The 20710-nt window shown below is 35.9% G+C and overlaps 3 protein-coding genes across 4 annotated transcripts; 1 reads left to right on the forward strand and 2 right to left on the reverse strand.

Moving 5' to 3' along the window:
* The first annotated feature begins 664 nt into the window (after window positions 1-664).
* On the forward strand, window positions 665-4236 carry LOC117925687 (putative leucine-rich repeat receptor-like serine/threonine-protein kinase At2g24130). The gene is made up of 2 exons (XM_034844759.1): window positions 665-3399; window positions 3608-4236. The coding sequence occupies exons 1-2, from the start codon at window positions 852-854 to the stop codon at window positions 3988-3990; spliced, it is 2931 nt and encodes a 976-aa protein (XP_034700650.1). The 5' UTR covers window positions 665-851; the 3' UTR covers window positions 3991-4236.
* LOC117925688 lies at window positions 3435-9083 on the reverse strand. 2 transcript variants are annotated; one of them, XM_034844761.1, is made up of 3 exons: window positions 8094-9083; window positions 6203-7599; window positions 3435-3892 (listed from the first exon to the last, which is right to left on the reverse strand). In XM_034844761.1, exons 2-3 carry the CDS (start codon window positions 7586-7588, stop codon window positions 3872-3874), a joined length of 1407 nt encoding a protein of 468 aa, XP_034700652.1. In that variant the 5' UTR covers window positions 7589-7599; window positions 8094-9083; the 3' UTR covers window positions 3435-3871. The 2 variants fall into 2 exon arrangements, with proteins under 2 accessions (XP_034700652.1, XP_034700651.1); XM_034844760.1 differs by lacking the exon at window positions 3435-3892 and adding an exon at window positions 5647-6038 and having other exon boundaries at window positions 8094-9081.
* Window positions 9084-9660: 577 nt separating this feature from the next.
* LOC117924557 (calcineurin subunit B-like) lies at window positions 9661-20462 on the reverse strand. Its single transcript, XM_034843209.1, has 6 exons — window positions 20246-20462; window positions 19919-20043; window positions 19701-19797; window positions 19363-19472; window positions 17508-17582; window positions 9661-10278 (listed from the first exon to the last, which is right to left on the reverse strand). Exons 1-6 carry the CDS (start codon window positions 20313-20315, stop codon window positions 10228-10230), a joined length of 528 nt encoding a protein of 175 aa, XP_034699100.1. The 5' UTR covers window positions 20316-20462; the 3' UTR covers window positions 9661-10227.
* Between the last annotated feature and the right edge of the window lie 248 nt (window positions 20463-20710).

Below are 20710 nucleotides of genomic sequence, written 5' to 3' on the forward strand. Positions count from 1 at the left end.
AAAATGTTAGATACAAAAATTATTTTTAAAACATATTTAAAAATATTAAAAATATGTTATTTATATAAAATATTAGAAAACGGTTTTTAAAAACTGTTGTAAAAAATAGTTACCAAATAGACTCTGAATGTATTTTTCTATTTTTTTTATTTTAAAGAAAAAATTATTCTTCAACACGGTTACCAAACACAACCCAAATAATTGAATGAATGTCAATCCACCAGGTTCAAATGCAGCAAGTAAAACCCTTTGCCAAACCCACGACACAAATTCAACCTTTTAAGAGCCAGTTGCATGGTGGCCTCTCCTTGTCACTGCCACCTGTCCCTCCACCCCTCCACCTCATCACCATCACCATTCTCCCCAGCCGACAACTGTACCAAAATAACACAATACAACCCCTATATTAATCTCAAACCTACCACAATGTCCATCATTCTAATCACCATCATCTTTCTCATCATCCACTTCTCAGAGCCCACAATCCCATACCACAAATTAAATATAAATGTTAAATTAATGGTAGGCCTGCTGACGTGTCCACTATTCCATCCATGACGGTGCTGACGTGCCATCCTGTTCATTCACACATGTCCGACATCCATTCGTTGACTTTATTAGTCAAACATTTGAGGCGCCAAACGTAGTAAGTTTTGCTAAATTCTTCAACGGCAGTTAGGCAGCTTTTTACTTCAAAAATTTTCTAGCATTTGTAATAATAAATCTCAGTGTGCCTGGACGTCTCTTTTATCTTAAAGACATGGTGCTCCACTGCTCCTTCCTTCACTTTCTAGCTTATTTTCCATCATTTTCTTCAGATTTTTAGCACCAAGAAGGTGGTGGTGAGCATCATGGGCTTGAGTAGATTTTCTCCATTAATCAGTTTTCTTTACTGTCTCATTGCTGTTTTGGTTGGAGTATATAGTGAGGAAAATGCTCGAATTTTTCATGATCGAGCATCGCTTCTTGCCTTCCTGTCTCGGGTTGTTTTAGACCCTGAAAACACGCTTAAGAGCTGGAACTCTTCTGGCGTTCATGTCTGCAACTGGTCCGGAGTAAGGTGCAACAATGGCAGAGATCGAGTGATTGAACTCGACCTAAGAAGCCAGGCCCTTCGGGGCACCATTTCACCGGCTATATCCAACCTTTCCTTCTTAAGGGTTCTTGATTTGTCTGGTAACTTCTTTGAAGGTGAGATTCCAGCAGAGATAGGCGCACTTTTCAGGCTCCAACAGCTGAGTTTATCGTCGAATCTTCTTCGAGGGAAGATTCCAGCTGAATTAGGCTTGCTTCGTGAGCTCGTGTATCTGAATTTGGGAAGTAACCAGCTGGTGGGTGAGATTCCAGTCTCACTTTTCTGCAATGGATCTTCTCCTTTGGAGTATGTAGACTTCTCCAACAATTCTCTCAGTGGTGAAATTCCTTTGAAGAAGAACTGTGAGCTCAAGGAATTAAGGTTTCTTCTGCTTTGGTCGAATCGACTTGTAGGTCATGTTCCACAAGCCCTTTCCAACTCCACTAAGCTGGAATGGCTTGACGTGGAATCGAACTTGCTAAGCGGGGAGTTGCCGTCAGGAATTGTACAGAAAATGCCGAATTTACAGATACTCTATCTGTCGTATAATGACTTTGTAAGCCATGATGGTAACACCAACCTTGAACCTTTTTTCGCTTCTTTAGTTAATTGTTCTAACTTTCAAGAACTCGAGTTAGGAGGAAACAATCTTGGTGGAGAGATACCTTCTATTATTGGTGATCTTTCTACTAGTCTTGTACAGATTCATCTTGATGAGAATCTCATCTATGGTCCAATTCCTGCTGATATTTCAAGGCTTGTCAATCTCACCCTCTTGAACTTGTCTAGTAATCTCTTAAATGGTTCTCTTCCATCAGAGCTGTCCCCAATGGGAAGGCTGGAGAGGATTTATTTGTCCAATAACTCGCTCTCTGGTGAGATTCCATCAGCTTTTGGTGACATTCCTCATCTGGGTCTTCTAGACTTATCGAAAAACAAGCTCTCTGGTTCAATCCCAGATAGTTTTGCCAATCTCTCACAGCTGAGAAGGCTGTTGCTTTATGAAAATCAGCTCTCAGGAACAATACCGCCAAGTCTAGGAAAATGCATTAACTTAGAAATTCTAGACCTTTCTCACAATAGAATTTCAGGTATGATTCCTAGTGAAGTTGCAGGCCTGCGGAGCTTGAAACTGTACTTGAATCTGTCTAGCAATCACTTACAAGGGCCCATACCATTAGAGCTGAGTAAAATGGATATGCTACTAGCTATGGATCTCTCATCGAACAACCTGTCTGGCACAATCCCCACACAGCTACGAAGCTGCATTGCTCTAGAGTACCTCAACCTTTCGGGTAATGTCTTACAAGGACCACTTCCAGTTTCAATAGGGCAGTTGCCTTATCTTCAAGAACTCGATGTATCTTCAAACCAATTGATTGGAGAAATACCGCAATCTCTGCAGGCATCTTCAACTCTCAAGTGCCTGAATTTCTCCTTCAACAATTTCTCAGGGAACATATCAAACAAGGGGTCATTTTCCTCACTGACCATGGATTCTTTCCTGGGAAACGTTGGCCTTTGTGGGTCAATAAAAGGCATGCCAAACTGCCGAAGGAAACGTGCTTACCATTTGGTCCTTTTGCCAATTCTCCTTTCAATATTTGCCACTCCCATATTGTGCATATTTGGGTACCCGTTCATGCACAAATCAGGAATCAGAAGGCCATTGGCAATATTTAATGGCACAGACATGGAAGAAGGAGAACAGGAAAGGAAAGAGCTCAAGTACCCCAGAATCACTCATAGGCAACTGGTTGAAGCCACCGGCGGCTTCAGCAGTTCAAGTCTGATTGGCTCAGGTCGTTTTGGGCATGTCTACAAGGGAGTTCTTCGAGATAATACAAGAATTGCTGTGAAGGTATTGGATTCAAGAATAGCTGCAGAAGTTTCGGGGAGCTTTAAAAGAGAATGCCAAGTTCTGAAGAGAACCAGGCACCGAAATTTAATAAGGATCATTACAATTTGTAGCAAACCAGACTTCAAGGCTCTTGTTCTTCCACTTATGTCCAATGGCTGCCTGGAAAGGCATCTCTACCCAGGCAGAGACTTGGGCCATGGACTGAATTTGGTTCAGTTGGTCAGCATCTGCAGTGACGTAGCTGAAGGAGTGGCCTATCTGCATCATTATTCTCCTGTTAGAGTTGTGCACTGTGATCTCAAACCAAGCAATATTCTTCTCGATGAGGACATGACGGCTTTGGTAACCGATTTTGGGATTGCAAAGTTGGTAAGCGGAGATGAGGGGACTTCTGCTAATGATTCAACTTCCTACAGCTCTACTGATGGCTTGCTATGTGGATCAATTGGCTATATTGCTCCTGGTATGTACTATTCCTTGATTTTTGGTGCTCTAAGAGATCATAATGCTGCATGTCATTACATATATTCACCAATTTCTGAAATAAATTTTCACCCCTCAGCCTCACTGTTCATTCAGTTTCATTACAAAAAGAAGTTGCTTAGATGAATACACACTATCATGAACTCCATTTAATCATGTGATTCACTGTTTTCCCTTGGCTAATGCAGAGTATGGATTGGGAAAGCGGGCATCGACCCAGGGAGATGTTTACAGTTTTGGGGTCCTTCTGTTAGAGATTGTGACAGGGAAGCGTCCCACTGATGTTCTTTTCCACGATGGTTCAAGCTTACATGAATGGGTGAAGAGTCAGTACCCATATAAGCTTGAGCCTATAGTTGAACAAGCATTGACAAGAGCTACACCACCTGCCACACCAGTTAATTGCAGCAGAATATGGCGTGATGCCATCTTGGAATTGATTGAGCTCGGTCTTATCTGCACACAATATATACCTGCAACAAGACCTAGCATGTTAGATGTAGCCAATGAAATGGTTCGTTTGAAGCAATATCTCTGTAATCATTCCTCACAAATGATCGAGGAGGCTTAATTCTACAAAACTTGATCAATTTCACATGATGGTTGAGCACATAATGTAATTTTGGTCCATCATTACATTCATTTGTTTGATTATTTCTTGGTAAAGCTACTGTAACATCTCATTTCAATTCGTTAAAGTGATTTCTCACCAGTCTTTTGTAACACTCAATTTTTATTAGATCAAAATGAGGGCTGCTCAAGTGCTAAGAGATCCGCAGAATGTTGTGGCAATTAAATAAACATGATTGATAGTTAAGATTGTGAACTCCCTATGATACTTTAACCAATCTCCTTGCTCATTAATACTACAAATTTGTCCTAATAAATTAGCACTATGTTTGTGGGCTTTCTTTTCGCCTACCATTTGTGTTAGATCGCCTAAATAATTATATAGTGGAAGGTGAGAGTAACTCAACTCACTCCAGCTTCAATAATAAAATGAACTGCAGACACTAGCATGGAGATAAAGTTGCTACACCATGGTGTTTGCTTGTGGTAGGTAAACTTGTCCCTGGAAAAGGATAGGCCACACCGGAGGGTAAACAGACAAGAACAACCAACATCAGCATTCTTGAAGAAGCATATGATAATACTGTGGTTTAGTCAAGACACTCAATTGTGATGGAGGCCATTTTATAGAGATTATTAGCTGTAACTTGATGTTTCAAAGATGGTTGTTTTTTTAAAAATAATTTTCTTTGATTATGTCCTAAGGGAACGAGCTCAATACCCTGCTATTGTTGTCCACATCAGTAGCTGATTTCAATCTCAGAACCTACTTATCATGCTAAATCTCAATGGTTGCTGGGTCCTTTCAGCACTGCCAATTTCTTAGTCTTGATGGAAACAATCTAGGCTAAAAACCATTGCCTTTGCTCTTAAGTTAAGGCTTCTTGGTAAGATATTTTGAAGTTTGCTAGTTGTTCTCTAAATATTTCATGATTAAATCTCTGAAATAGCGATCACTGCATACACTATACAGCATGGTTTCATTTAAGCGCCATATGGCATGGAAAAATCATTCAATATTGTCATTTAGCAAAAGTGATAGCAAAAGAGGCATTTCAAAATAAGATTAAAGGAACATGCTCTATACCAATTGGTTTGATAACTCATCTGAGGTAATGATGCTTCTGTAAATATGGACCCAGAAGAAAAAGGAACCATATTAGAAATTTTTTGCCTCAAAGATCGACTGTAGTTAAGCATTTTTTACATTGATCCCTTCTCATCTGGGTTCATATTTACTGAACCCACTTCACTGGGGCGGTTTCTCTCAGTCTATTTGCCTCAAAGGCCACCTGCGGTTATCATTCCTACTTCTCTCTAGCCTAGTTAGCCAAGGATCAAAACATGAGTACAAGTAAGGCTGGTGACCAAAATCACCTTCTATCACACAGCATTAAAACAGACCAAGTACTCCATGAGGAGACTCATGAATTTTAAGTTTTAAGCTTGTTGATATATACAGTGCTTTTGATAACCAGACCTCTTCTCTAGCCTTTATTTCCCTTTTAGCAACATAAGCCCTCACAAAATTCACTTGATGTATCAATTGGTACTGAACTTAGAGGTTAAATTTGAGAAAATATTTACTCCAGTGACACACCAAATTGACACACACATATGCAGATACAGATAAAAGGGGAAAATTACAAGATTTGGCTGGCAAAATTGAGAACCATCAACTTCAACGGGTATATAAAATTATAGCAATATACTATGAATTACATAATAAAAAAGCTACAACAAAGCCTTCCTTGTACACTCACATTAAAAAATGCACTTCTGTGTCACAGTATTCTTTTTACAGTAAGCAATCTCTATACATTGTACACATTTTATATTACAAAAATTCCAATTCAAATCCACAATCTAATCCAATGAGCAGACACAATTGAAGAGCTCTTGCACAATCCCTTCTGAAACTCAACATTCTGTAGCTTCAAAGAAATAGCATCATATCTGAATCCAACGATGTATGGAGTTCATGACTATTGTATGAGTTCCTATTGTTTTGGTACAATAACTCGATTAAAGCCAAAAGCACAGCATTGCCTGTCCATTTAATTTTCAATTTTAGTTCATTCTATGTAAAACAAAATCAAGGTTCAAAGTTCAAACATACACATACACATGGAAAGAGAGAAATAGATAGAAATGAGACCATGTGTTTGTTAATGGTCAATTGAAATGGACAAAGCAAGAGAAAAGGGACTTACCTCCATGAGAGAAACTAGGGCTGGATCATCTGGTGGAGGGGACCTCTTCTTGGGTCTCAAACTTCTTATTTCGGACTGTATTAAATTGAGTTTCTCATGTATCTCTCTCAACAACTTCAATTCTTCTTCCCCTCCATTATCTTGCCTTATAATCTCCCGCTCATCCTCAAGCTGCTTCATTCTCCTAACAAGCTGTTGAAACTCAGCCTGACATTCAGCAACACCAATTGTAGAGCAAGGGAAAGCCAAATCACTTTCAAAGGCCATCCCATGTTTTGGTTTAATTAATCTATTTTCATGGTTTGCACTCAGAAAGCTTTCCTTTTCCCAGTCAGTTTCATCTCTTATATATGATTCGGCAGCCTCCTTAGAGACTGAATCTGGCATTAGGAGTCTATCTTCATCTTCCAAGATCAATTTACTCTGTTCTTTCTTCATCCGCTCACAGCTCTTGTGGTTCTTAATTGCTTTTGGAACTTCAAAAATATCATGGACACCAAAAGCACAAGCTGAGTTTGTAATTCCTCCATCTTCTAAAAAACCTCCAGGATGGTTAACTTTGCCTGATTTTGTGGTTATGTCTCCGCTTGTTAGATCATAAGATGTCATGCTCACTTGTGAAGGTAATGACGACCTAGACCCAGCCTTCAAATTTGCTGATTTACCTCCTCTAGAAGAATCTTTACAATCTGATAACTCTTTCACCTTTTTGTCTAACCTCCTGATCTGTTCCCAATATGAATCATAATCTCCAACTGCAGAGGAGTTCTCTGATTTCTTCTCCAGATCCAAGTTCTGATCACCAAGTTCTTGGTCCATATTTTCTTCTACTATCCTAGGAATCAATGGGATCATAGACCTTTCTCTTTCAATAATAGCCTTCTTGTGATATGAATCTTTCAGTCGAATTGAAGGCAGAGAATTGCTCCTTCTAACAATGTCATTAACACTCGTGTCCCCAACAAGTGATTCATTTCTTTGCAACAACAGATTGTCTGGAAACCTTGTGTCACCCGCAACCGGATCACTATAACCCATGCTTAGAAGTTTGCACCTATAAGCCTGAACTTGGAACTCCAGAGATGCAATTTCCATTTCTTTCTGATAGATTAGTTCCTCAAAAAGTGAAAGCGACTTCTCAGCGTGGCACATCCTTTCTTCAGCCATTCTCTTATATTGACTTGCTTCCATCTTCACTGCAGCCTTTTCTCCTTGCAGACGCAATATCATGGATAGAGTTTCACTTGCTGCAGTAGCCGAGGCTTCTCGCTCCTCATCCAACTCAGAGTAAAGTTTTTGAAGTAGCTGTTGCTGAGCCCAAAGGGCTTCTTTTAAAGTTGTCATATCAGTTTCTGGCGTCCCCAAACTTGTGTTACTTTCAGCCATGGCACATTTGACTGTAAGTAGCAGCAACAAACAGATTTAATCTAAGGACCAAAGAATGGCAATTCTCCAACATTGAAAGCAAACCATCAAATTTATCATTAATAAGAAAATAGGATCGAGATTTTTATAAATAATAAACATATATTCCATATCATAGAAAGAAAATAAATTCCTCATTGCTCTGTTTGGTTCCTGGGAAAGCGTAGGAAAAGAAAAGAAACGGAATTTCAAATCTTACAATTTCCATCATTTGGAACCCTAAAAAAGCAAAATTTGAAAAAAGGCATCTATTTGACTATTGAGTCGACAAGATATTTAGAAAAAATATCTTTTAGGAATCAAAAGAACATAAACCCTAGCTTCCAAATTTTCATTATTCTTTCCATTTCTTCAGTTTTCCTCCAAATCAACCTAGGCAGTGAAAACAAAGCAAATCCCAAGAACTCTACAAACACAGAAACACATGCAAGCAAAAGAGTTACCAGGAAACATGGTTCAGAAGTACCTATTTTGATCCTCAGAGCAAAGCCACCAAGTTGAGAAGAAATTCGCTGTCACGAAGATCAACCACCATACTCAAGAACAACTCTTAATTAGGTATCAAATACTTGTAAAATCTTCACCGAGGCAACACAATCAATCAATCAATCAAACCGTGTTTGCTTCAACACCCACGTCAAAATGAATCCCGATATGGTATTCAGTCATCATTGAAGTGATTTTGAGAAAGCAAATAAGGAAAAAGAGAGAGAAAAAAAAAAAAAAAAGAAATGAAAAAACCACTAGTCGATTGACACCAAAAGGAAAACCCATCATTCGATTTTCTTGAATTGGACGAGAGCGTGTATGAGATAAACCCAAAAAGTTAGAAGAAACATATCTTTTATCCTTTCTTGCAACGGCATTGCTTTGCCTTATGACAACGAGAATTGATATGAAAGGAAAGAGGATATTTAGACAATCAAAACGAAGTCGTTTCATGTTGGCGCCCAACGCTGAACCAAAACCAAAACCCCAATCTTAGACTAATTTAGTTAAAGATCGAATCATAATGATTAAAGTTTATGTGTGGGGGCATGTGGGTATGTTTCGCCCTGTTCAATAGGCAAAGGGTCCTTCGAATTTTAAAAAGTAGTTATGGCGACTCTAACGGCTATATACGTGTGGGGTAGGTGCCCTGGGCGACCAATTTACTTGTACATTTAGTGCCCTTCAGCAGGGCGCTGACCTACTTGTATGGACGCAAGGGTGATCCATGATGTCCCTTCTTAATTTTTTAGTCGACTACAATTTTTAAATGATGATGGGCATATAGTGAGAGAGGATGGGTGCATGTGTGGCAATCAATGAATCCCCATGCCAGTGGATCCAACGTTTTTAATCATCAAATTTTAATGTTGTCTTCTTCTTCTTCACATGATTTTGGGCCTTGATTCCTGGGAAACGTAAGTGTTGAAAGTAAATGCCTCGAGGGGTGAGCATGTAGTCTTTCTTAATTTGGCTCAACGATTGCAGTTTTTTATTTTTTTTAATAATTCTTTAATTAGATTGACAATTATTAAATAATCCAAGAATCTAATTGGATAAGAACATATACCATATACATGTGGCCTTTACAAAATCTCAAATATTAAGGTGACTTTTATTGAGCCTAAAAAAAGTTAGATCTTATACAACTATTTTTAAAAACAAAATTTTCAAATTTTCCCTTTTTAGAAACCAATTTTTCAAAAATTTATTTTAAAATTAATTATTTTTTCTAACATATTTTGAGAAATAATTGAAAATATGAAAATACTTTAAAAATTTTACATCATACATAAACACACAACAATTTGATAAAAAAAAAAAAAGGTGAGAAAACTAGATTTTATATTTGAATTTCTAAATAGAATTTTGTTCTTAAAATATTAAAAACCAATTTTAAAAATTGTTCCAAAAATTATTTTATAATAGTTATTTTAAAAAATATTCCCAAATAGATTCTTATACACCTCTATTGTTACCAGATAAACAAACAGAGTGAGTCCATCGTCCCCTAAGTAAAAAGTAAGCACCCAAAATTAGAAAGCAAGCAAGAAACATGCTATGTAGGATTTGAAGGGGGATGGGACTTGAACCAAAGTTGACAGGACAACCACCATCGATAATCTCTTCAACAGTAAACATGAAGAGGAACTTTCGGTGATGCCATCGTTAAGAAATGATGGCGTGGTGGCAATATGGGAACATGAATCCAGATGAAAGAGACTCTGTACTCGAGTGCTTAGAACTTTCCTTCAAATATTAGGCTTTCTTGAACAGGGACAAGGGAAAATTCGGGGAAGTAGGCTGCCCGAGGGCCTTGGGCTTGCCTTTGTACTCCGTAGATGACAAGGAAAAAGACATCAATGGAATTTGAGAACAATCGGGAAAAAGAAAAAATTCAGACACGAACTAGTATTTTACTTTTTCAAATCTATCAATGATTATTTTAAAAGTTAAATCAGTTTGACAAGAAGTCGGATGAGAAACCCTGCAACAAATATGGTTGGCATTTACTGCAGAACACTGCAATGCCATTGCCAACTTTAGGAGCCCCCCTAGTTTTTCTCATACTTGATGGGAAACAATAGCTTCAGCGACTATCACGATCAATTTTAATCCACAGGGACTTCAACCTCCATTTTCAAATCAGGGTTGCCAAGGATCTGCAAGGAACGTGGACAGAATTTTATATACAACTTGTGCAAATATATGTATATATATAACATAGGAAGCATAAGGCCAAGATACTCAACATATAAAAGAAGTGGAAGCAACCCCAAGAATCCAAGGGCGTGTTTGGAAGATTAGAATAGGGAATGTGAATAGAAGTTTCATTTCATTTCTCTTTCACATGATGAGTTTGGATTACTTATTAAGAATAGGAACACAAATACAAAATTTATTATTATGGTATTACGATTTAACTCCATCCCCTTTCCTATTTTCATATTCCAATGCATGGTAAGGTTTGTTCCGAATGTTAGAATAGAAAATGAGAATGAAAAATCAATTTTCATAAAATGGGAATAGGAATAAAATTTCATTAGAATGAAAACTAAATCTCACTCTCATTGAGATTTTAATTCCTCTCTTCCATATAGTAATGTGATTCACCTCCATTCTCATCCTATTTCCATACCTATTCCTATGAACCAAACATACCTTAAAAAGAACAATCCATCACCAAAAGAAACTTGTTTTGAAATGAAGTTTAACATATCATACAATGTGAAAGGATTATAATTAAAAATGTTTGATAATGGTTCAACATTGAAAGTTCCAAATGGTATTTGCTATACCAAAATGAAAGTAATAATAGTCATCATTGGTTAGAAAGTTTCTATCCTTTGTTTTTTTAACTTATTGTTAAAAGCAATTTATTTTCAGAATTCATTTCTTAATTTTTTAATTTTCTTTTTGACTTATAACTTATTTTCAAATAATTTTTAATTGAATGCAAGCCAAAATATGCGACTTTTTGTTTGAAAGCAAAATGTCAAAAAAAGTCGCTAGACCTAATATTTCTGGATCGCTTGACCATCCCTCACAGTGCTCCTTGCTCACTGGCCATTTTTTCCACTATTGCCATTGCCGCACGCTGTCATTAAGGGGTGGTGTTTGGGGAGAACAAAAGCTAAAATAAGAGAGGGAATAAAGAGGGGGGTTTGGGTAAAAAGGAAATCAGTCAGAGAGCAGTCCACTCTTTAGAGTAACTGTAAGGGTGTTTGGTGAAAGAAAATTCAAAGGAGCTTGGATTTGGGCAACTGTGAGGTTTTTTTCAGAGAAAACAGTGGAGGTGTTTACAAGAAAAGATCCACGCAGTTGTGGGATTTTTTTAGAAAATGCTGTGACAGCTCTCTCTCTGCCTTTTAGGGTTCTTCTTTAGCATCCGAGAAGGTTTTTTTGCAAAAGAAATATTAAGAATGCAGATCTTTTTGGGCAGCTGTGAGGCAGGTAACTGAGACTTATTTTTTCAGAGAGAAAGCGGACGATAGGGGGTCTTCTGTCTTTGGTTTTTCTGGAGGTTTCTGTAGAAAGTAAAGAGATGTTTGGGGGGAGAGAAAATTCACAGAACAATAGGGAAAAAGGACAGATGCTGAGAGAAAAGAGAGCGTTTAGGGGAGGAGAAAACGGAGAGTGGTGAAGGAATCAGAGTTGCTTTTGGGTTTGTTTGCAGAAGAAAGGGGGGCTTCTTTTTTCCCCTTTTTTTAAAAAAAAAAATATTCTCACTGTGTTGTTGTTGACTGGCCTGATTACGTTTTCTAAAACAATTCTCAAAAAAAATAGTTTTTGAAAACATTTTCAAAAATAATTATTTAATATTTTTTTTAAAAACTTGAAATATTTTCAACTTCTTTTTTATGTTTCTAAATATTTAAAAAAAAATAAATTTTATATATAATCCTTCGTTTTCAATTATTCTTTATATTTGTTTCATTAATTTTTAAAACAATTCTAAAAAAATAAATGAAAATAACTAAAATATATTTAAAAAAAACCTTTGTTTATTGTTTCGTAGTTGTCAAACATTTTTTTTTTCTCCAAAAAGGTTTCTATTTTTGAGAAGAGCTAACAAATAGGACCTTAGGTTTTTGCTCTATGGAATCATCTTTGTATCAATATCTTAACAAAATTAACAAGCAATGTCCATCTAAAACTTCTCCAACAAAAACATCATGATATTTTTATTTTTTATTTTTGAGAGGATGATAATGAAAATTATTTATTTTATAATTTTATTATTATAATAATATCTATTATTTTAAGATTTTTCGAAGATATATTTTTGGTCATGTAAGAACTAATAAGTCTAATATAAAAAATATTTTTTTAAAGCATTTAAGATGCTAAATTTTAACATAAAAAACAAACAACTTAATACTTAATAGAAATAAAATATTAAAAAAAAAAAACAAATTAATCCATGACACTATTAAATATAACTAGGTTTACGTTAAATTAAGGTCTGAGAGAAAAAAACAAAAAGCAAAAAGGAAAGAGCAAGTACCAAACAAATGACACCTTAAATTTTTTTTATTTGGGCTATGGTGGTGGTGGTTGGGAGGAGTTGGGCTTGGGTTAGAGGACCTTGGTGAGAGAAAATGAAAGGCAGTTGACTTTGTTTCACAAGATGTTTTTAGGACACCCATAAGGGATTAATGTATAGGAGTTATAAATGGTAGGTGTTTCTTAACAACAGAATAAGAAGGTTTTGGTATTTGGTGGCATCCCAATTGAAGATCTCAAAGTTACAAGAGATGGTCTACTACTTAATAACCAAGAGTGAATTTTATAATGATTTTAGAAAACGTTTCTAAAATTTCTAATACTTAAATAATAAAAAATTTAAAACCTTAGAAAGATTAAAAACGTTTTCTAGAATCACTGCCAAACGGACTCTAAGAGTATACTTGGCAGTGATTTTACGAAGTGTTTTTAACCTTTTTAATATCTGAAAGATAAAGATTTTCAAGTAATAGAAATTTAAAAACACCTTTTAGCATCACCGTCTAACGCATTATAAGACTCCGTTTGGGAAGCATTTTCAAAAACAGTTTTGAAAAATAATTTTTGAGAATAATTTTTGAAAACTATTTATCGATTTTTGAAAAAACAAAAGTGCGTTTAAAATTTAAAATGTTTTAAAACTGTTTTATATGTTTTTTTAATTGTTTTAAAAATAACTTTTGTATATAGCGTTTTATTTTTAATTATTCTTCATATTTATATAATTATTTTTTTAAACAATTCTTAGAAAATAAGTGAAAACAAGTAAAAGATGTTATGTGAAAGCACGATGTTTTTTATTTTTAAGAATAAAAACAGTTTTTTTGTTTTCTAATTATCAAACGTGTTTTTTTTCCCCTAAAAAATGAAAAATTATTTTCGAAAACAGTTACCAACCATGGTCTAAGTTATTCAACAAGATAGTAAATATTAAGAGAATTCCAAATGAACAAAGAAAAATCTCAGCAATATCGTCAAACCTTTGGAGTCATACTAGTAATAAAAACATCAAATTTATAGGCTATATCTAGAAACTTTGGCAGTGAATGAGCAAAAACCAAGGCAAATAATAAGGCCTTAGAATCTTAGTTTGGCTTCATGCTGGTGAGATTGACACAGAAGTCCTTTTTTCTCAACTGGGCAACTTAAGAGGAAGGTTTAATGAGGCAGACTAAAGAGTAAATTTGAGTCCACAAAAACATACACCTTATATGGTTACTAACTACAATATTTTCTTTCTTATTTTGCTAAAGTCAACATTTGAGATGTGTCCAAACATGACAATGGTATCTGATGCTAATCTCACAGGCTGAAATGAATGCTGTCAAGGTTATGAAGGACCAAAGTGATAATCTGCATCACATAATCAAATGAGTCAGAATGATCTCTTCTGCTCTTTCACACATGCAACACCACCTAGTGGGATCTTCCCTAGTCTCACAAGATGATCAATGACAAGAATTCGATCCAAAATGGCTGTTGGACACAGAAAAACACCTTTTATTCCATGCTCCTTTTTGACATGAACATCCAATCATTTGAACCCACTTAAACCTCGCACAATGTATAATAAAATTACTCCTTGGAAATGGAATAAGCTTTAGTACATAGGATATTTTATAGTGAACTGGTGCTCATCCCCATCATACAGGCATTTATAATTGCAGCATAGTGACATCTTGTATGTTGTTTTTTTGTATCTCACAAACAAATATCTTATGCCACCTCAAGTTCATCACATCTAGTTGGAGGCCTGTATGGTCATCAATTTCTCCTGGAAACTTTCTGATTCGAACATTTTGAGCAATCCTCATTTCAACCTTCTATCATCTAAACCTTCTCTCAACAACTTAACTCAAAATCCCAAATATTTGGAGTCAGACCACAAGCTTGTAAATCAGTGAAGTATCAACACTAGCCAGATTCAATCCTTGTAACACTGGAGAAAGATTTTTATTATTACTTTTCTCAGCAGTCTTACATTGGGGTACCTTAACCAATTCATTTAGTTGGTGTCATACGTTCATTGTCATCTAAACATCACAAAGCTTGCTTGAAAACTCATAACCTCCTAGTACCTCTATCATTCTTAGTGTAAAAAACATATTAACACTTAGGACTCGAACATTATAACAATTTTAATCAGATGTAAAGATGCAAGCAAAAAATAAGTATATATCAACATGCGTCAATCAAAAACAGGCCACGCCCATACTATAGCAGGAGTATAAAAAGGGTGCCAAAAGGCTCAAAAAAGAGAGACAAAAACATTACCAGGACCCTATATAATAAATGAAGTAAAACAAAGATGAACAATCAACTACTAAGCAACATCTAGACTACATAAACAAGGAATGGATAAAAATATATTTCAAAGCTTGCACTAATTGCTTCATAACCTTGAAGGTATAGATATCATCATCTACATCCAAAAACCCATATGCTTTGAAAGAAGCTTGTACAGGATATTCATAACATATGGATGATAAGAACTATCATTCTTATTGAGACTATAACTCATAGGGAAGAAAATAGATTTATGAAAATTAGGTCTGCTTGTCTAGGACTCAACCTTGGTAAGTGTCCATAATGATCAAAGTTGAATCGTGGTAAAGATTACAAATTGACTTATTATACTTCTGAATATGAGACCAAACCTACTAATATCTTGGCTGCATTATGAGTAATTTCTCAACCTGGAGTTCCACCTGAGGAAGCAGGTGACTCCTCTCGAGTTGTAATCCAATACCAAAAATAGAACTCGGTTATGATATAAATCATAGGCAAAACAAACAAAGAGGGGTAATTCTCTATACTTCTTCTATTTCCAAAAAAACTCCCTTGCCACCCCAACAACAGCTCTCTAACTGACCTTCACAACACCCAAGTGGCCCAAAAAATGCAAAACCCAACTATCATAAATTTCAAGCTATGCTAAAATGGAGGATATGGTTGGCTGTTTCTTTCTTGTTTCTACAAATGTAACACTAGCTTGATATAGGCCTTCCTCTTCTTAAATTATCCAGTGTTAAGATCCTCTCCCAAGCTGCCTTCCATGAGAAAACACACTTTTGTAGGGGAGCTTGAGCTCCACATTTCTTTTGTGGGGAAAAAAAACTCTAGACTAGTTTCCAAAGAGTTAAAAACTGTTTACATAGAAATTCCCATCCTTTGAGTCTTTCCACACCAACCTATCCTCATAGCCCCTAATCATCACCACTACTTGAATTTACTAAAGAAAAGCCTCCACAATAGCCAACTTCTAGTCTTAGAAGTTCCTTAACAAGAAAACAAAAAAATAAAGTAGGAAATGATTCCCTTACAATAGCTTTACCGCACCATTGTAAACATTCAAACAATTCAAATGAAAATTTTCCAATATTCATTGTAAAAATAAACTTATTTGACTTCTAATATAACATTTGACAATAAGAATGCAACTTTTCATATAGGATTATTTTACCTATTTCTCCTTTTTATGATCAATTTTTAATCTTTTAGTATATTTTAAACAATTAACATGATAAATTCTTTTAACAAAAAAAATAAATAAATAATTTGATTTTAAAAAATATATAGAGAGAAAAAAGTTAAAGATGTATGTATTGTTGTATTGTAATATCACGTATCGTATCGTTTATTGCATATATATCGTAAGATACACTCTAAAATAAGATACGAATTATGATATGTATTGATTTCCTTAAAAAATGTATCATATCGTTGTATCGTATCATGTATCATAAATTTTTAACTATTTTTTTCGATAAGTAAACACACATATATTAGCAAAAGGCAAATCGCCGCAAAGCATACAGGGAGTATACGAGGCGACGAAGGCCTCACAATAAAAGGACCAAAAAACAACAAAAACCCACCAGCCCTTAACTGGAGGCTATCCACTCCAGGAAACCTATAAGGGAACGAGACTCCGCACCATTATACAATTTTGCCCACCCCCACATACAGGAAACCTATAAGGCTATCATAAATTTTTAACTATGCAACCAACTAGCAATATAAGGTACCCTCATTCCTCATGCTTAGAGCCAATAATACATAATTATTGAATTGAAGGTTTTATGCCTTATCCTTCAATATCTGTTCTTATGCATGCTATTTCAATCATTTGAATTCTGATCAAAATAGGGATTCCTATTCACACTTAATTGGTGTGAAACATTCTTGGCTCCTGATGCCATTTGAACAATACAGAGAAAATCTCCCTCGTTGTCCTTACCCCAATTAAGCCAAACTAAAGCCTTGAGAGAGAGAGAGAGAGAGAAAGAGATTCATATTTACACTTACCTAGGTGAATATTCTTGGCCCCCTAATTTTTTTTGAAAAGGGGCCTTATCCATAGAGCCCTTTAGAGAGAGAGAAGAGTAATTGGTGTGAACATTCTTGATCCCCTCAATTGTTGGGAAAGGACCTTTACTCCCTTCCCTTCCCTTCCCTTCCTCACCTAGTTGGGTAGACTAAGCAGACATAAGCCATTTAGAGAGAGAGAGAGAGCTAAATACACCTAGAGTGGTGAAAACTCTACATGCCTACAACATAATACCACTTGAAATGAGAGACAGAGAGAGAGACTGGTGTGAACATTCCTGGCCCCAAATTCTTTGGAAAGGACCCTTATTCATAGAGAAAATTGCCCTCCCAGTATTTATCCCAGGTTGGGCTAGATTAAGCAGACCCAAGCCCCTTAAATAGAGGGAGAAATAGAGCTAAAAACACCTAGGGTGATAAAAACTCAGAAACTGAGGCACAAAACATAATACCACTTCAAAATTTACTTAATCATGTCCAGTTATAATAACCTATACCTAGTATGAAATTTTCAATATGAAGTTACTGGCTCTGGTAAATGGATATGTGATAATACCTTCACAAAATCTGAGAGAACTAACAAAGAATTTTTGTTGTAGCCAGCTTCCTCAAGGACCTGGGTCAGAACTTCCTGTACGAAACAGAAAAACAAGAAGACACAAAAAGGCATGTGTGAGCTTCAGTTCTGAGAATCACATGTTTAGCTGCAAAGTTTATGTTCTCCTGCAGTATAATCTCTATAATTTCAACCAAGCATGATTTAATGTCTCTGTAATAGACAGGCATTTCCAGTCCATAATACCAACATATATCCTTAACAGTTAAACCAAGTCACTAAGAATAACATAAAACCTTTATGATCTAGTTCTTCTTTTTCTTCTTCAATTTTTTTTGGTTGTTGGGGGTTGGGCATCCCAACCAATCTCTTGCCACTTGAGTCAAGCCTCAAGGTCATTTAAAAGCATCTAGTTCTGTTTTCCTTTTGCTTGTGTGGATTTTTTCCCCTTTTTTTTGTCCCTACTGGACTTAACCTGGAATCTGCCACATCCTAAACCCAATCCCTTGCCACTTGAGCTAGGTCTCAAGGACATTTACCACCATCCAGTTGTGCAATCAAGGTGATAGTTTTGCAAATCCAGCATTTCACATTTCTTTGCACCACCAATTCACTTCAAGAAGATACCAAACTTTTTCAGTCTTGTTGAAATGGTCTTAACATTTTAAAAAGAATAAAATCAAAAGAAAATATGAGTCTGTTAGATAACATACTTTAGACAAATGTTAATTACCCAACACTGATTCTCTACAGAAACACTAGCTAAGACATGAAAAGTATTTGTTTCTTTTCAGTTAACATTGCTGATCCCCACAACTAATGAGTTCCACACTACATTCATCAAAATCTGCAACCTATAAGACAGTGAAAATATGCATTGGGAAATTGATTAACTGAAACACACTAGCATTTTCCAAACCGAGGTTGTGCGCATTCCTAGAGGCTAGAGCCGTGCTATAAAAGGTCACCATGCACAATTAATATAACTCAATTGACCATGTGAATTGCTTTTATATTACTTATATTCCTATCAGACTTCATTAATACACATAAAAGTTCATAAACAAGGCACTAATGAGGCTAGAACCATTTAGAAAACACATTTTTCTATAAAAACCAATGTAACATAAATAACATGTTCATTGTGAAAAATTGCTTCCAAGAAGTCCAAACAACACAAGGAAGTGCTCTGTCTTCTTGTGGTGAATACAAGGAAAAGTAATAAAAATCTTAGAATATATGCTTTCTGTTGTCTAGAAGGAAGTCAAAGGGGAAGTACACACGAGGGGCACCAGTTACAACTAGGCATCAAAAGACAAAAGCAACAAAGAGGAAAAGCCACAACAAGAATGCCATGTTGGAACAGTCAATGAATTCTAAACAGAGTGTTCCCCTATATAAACTACCTCTTCCTATCAAATATATAATGATCTAAGCATAATTCTTTTTTATTTTCAAACCGGAAAACCCCACAAAATTTATTCTGCAGTTGAGTTTCATATAGGGCTTTCCACATGTGAATGAATGCAAACCCTCGGATGACATAGGGTTGGAGGGGGATGAGGAGGTTCCAAGTTCAATTCTATGCTATAAAATTACCTATAAAAAAAATAGAGCTTGCACAACCAATTTGCTTAAATACCTAGAGCTTCTTCTTTTTCTTCTGTTTCCCTTTTTCTTATAAAAATAAAAAATAAAATAAAATAAAAATTGATTCAGGGAGGAGGGTGGTGCCCACTATATCTCTTGGCAACAATTCATTAGTTTTCATTTCCTTTTCTTTATCTCAGTTTTCTTGGCAACCTGACAAATGATAAAGGAAAGAAAACAAAAAGGAAAATTTAAAAGAACCAACCTCTCTCTGTTTCTCAGAAATAAATTGTCCTGTCAAGTCCCTCAAAACATTCAACATATCATCAAATGTAACCTTCCCATTTGCGGAAGAATCATACACCTTGAAGATGACTACAAAATAAACCAAACCCAAAATTCATAAGGCACCATCTATCCAAAGGCATATGTGCATGTAAGTATATGTGTCGCCTCTGTGTGTATGTAATATATAAATATTTTATGATTACACACATTCATGTAAATATACAAATATAACGTGAGGATCAATGACACTTGATGAACAGCTTCTTATGGAAAAGAGCAAAATCATTAAGCAGATACATATAATCGAGTGATTACATTCAATTTTCTGTTGCAAGGTTGCCCGAGAGCTGAAGGCAGACAAGAATGCTACAAATTCCTTAAAATTCAATCCATCAAGCATCCTCAATAATCTCTGAAATACCAGAACCAATCCAAAAATATATATATATATATATATATATATATATACTGCATTAATACTTGTAGAAAGAAAAACAGAGAGAGAGGTGGCGGGGAGGCTCAAGAATTAGAACCTGAGAGAGAGGATTGACAGCGAACTCAGGTACGGACAAGAACTCATCCGCAGCGATGAAGCCACCACCATTCCGATCGAGTTGGCAAAACCTCTGATACAGAGAAGCAATCTCTTGCTGCGAAACTGTTGGTACAAAAAAAAACAAAAACCACCAGCTCAGAAACCCTAGTTACCCTTTTCATTCCCAAGAAAACTACAGGTAAAAAGAAGAAGAAGAAGAAGAAGAAAAACCGAGGCTGTGACATGACCCCTAGTTTTATCTTCTTTCAGTTCCTGCAGTTTTCTCAGGAAACAAACAGTAGAGATGGGATAGGGAAATTCATACAGGTGTGATTGCAGTGTTCTTGGACTTCTTCGATGTCGTACTGGGTGAGCGTGGAAGATGTAGTGCCCATGGGGATCTGCAGGGAGGAAAAGGAGGCGAGATCGGGTGGTGGTTGACGTCTATGGGAGCTCGGAAGACGGTAACTTTACCATTTGAAGAAAAATCAGGGACTTCGGCGAGATTCAAAGCGCCTGCAGAGGATTCGGTTTCTTCCTGACTTCAACCCACCAACCCCCTCCGACCCGTTACCCTTAATCGGGTTGACAATATGGATATTGGATAGGAAGATGGTTCCAAATCATAACCCCTTACCTCTGACCCGGTATCCCTAAGCATGATTATTGAAAGAAAAATAGTTTGAAATTTTGGACTTTGTCCATCATCATACTACTGAAAACAAAAACCTTTTTTTTTTCATTAGATGAATCACTAAATTGAATCCCTATAATTATGGATTCAAATCTT

Source organism: Vitis riparia, chromosome 11 (genome assembly GCF_004353265.1).
Source record: "Vitis riparia cultivar Riparia Gloire de Montpellier isolate 1030 chromosome 11, EGFV_Vit.rip_1.0, whole genome shotgun sequence".
NCBI classification, from domain to species: Eukaryota; Viridiplantae; Streptophyta; class Magnoliopsida; order Vitales; family Vitaceae; genus Vitis; species Vitis riparia.

Excerpts from the sequence above, each read along its gene's own strand:
- LOC117925687 (XM_034844759.1), top strand. The coding sequence starts at position 852 with ATGGGCTTGAGTAGATTTTCTCCATTAATCAGTTTTCTTTACTGTCTC. Across the intron at positions 3,400-3,607 it reads AATTGGCTATATTGCTCCTG|AGTATGGATTGGGAAAGCGG; the intron begins GTATGTACTATT and ends TGGCTAATGCAG.
- LOC117925688 (XM_034844760.1), bottom strand. The coding sequence starts at position 7,588 with ATGGCTGAAAGTAACACAAGTTTGGGGACGCCAGAAACTGATATGACA. Across the intron at positions 6,039-6,202 it reads CCCTAGTTTCTCTCATGGAG|GCAATGCTGTGCTTTTGGCT; the intron begins GTAAGTCCCTTT and ends TTAAATGGACAG.
- LOC117924557 (XM_034843209.1), bottom strand. The coding sequence starts at position 20,315 with ATGGGCACTACATCTTCCACGCTCACCCAGTACGACATCGAAGAAGTC. Across the intron at positions 19,798-19,918 it reads CTGTCAATCCTCTCTCTCAG|AGATTATTGAGGATGCTTGA; the intron begins GTTCTAATTCTT and ends CTGGTATTTCAG. Across the intron at positions 17,583-19,362 it reads TTTCTGAGAAACAGAGAGAG|GAAGTTCTGACCCAGGTCCT; the intron begins GTTGGTTCTTTT and ends TGTTTCGTACAG.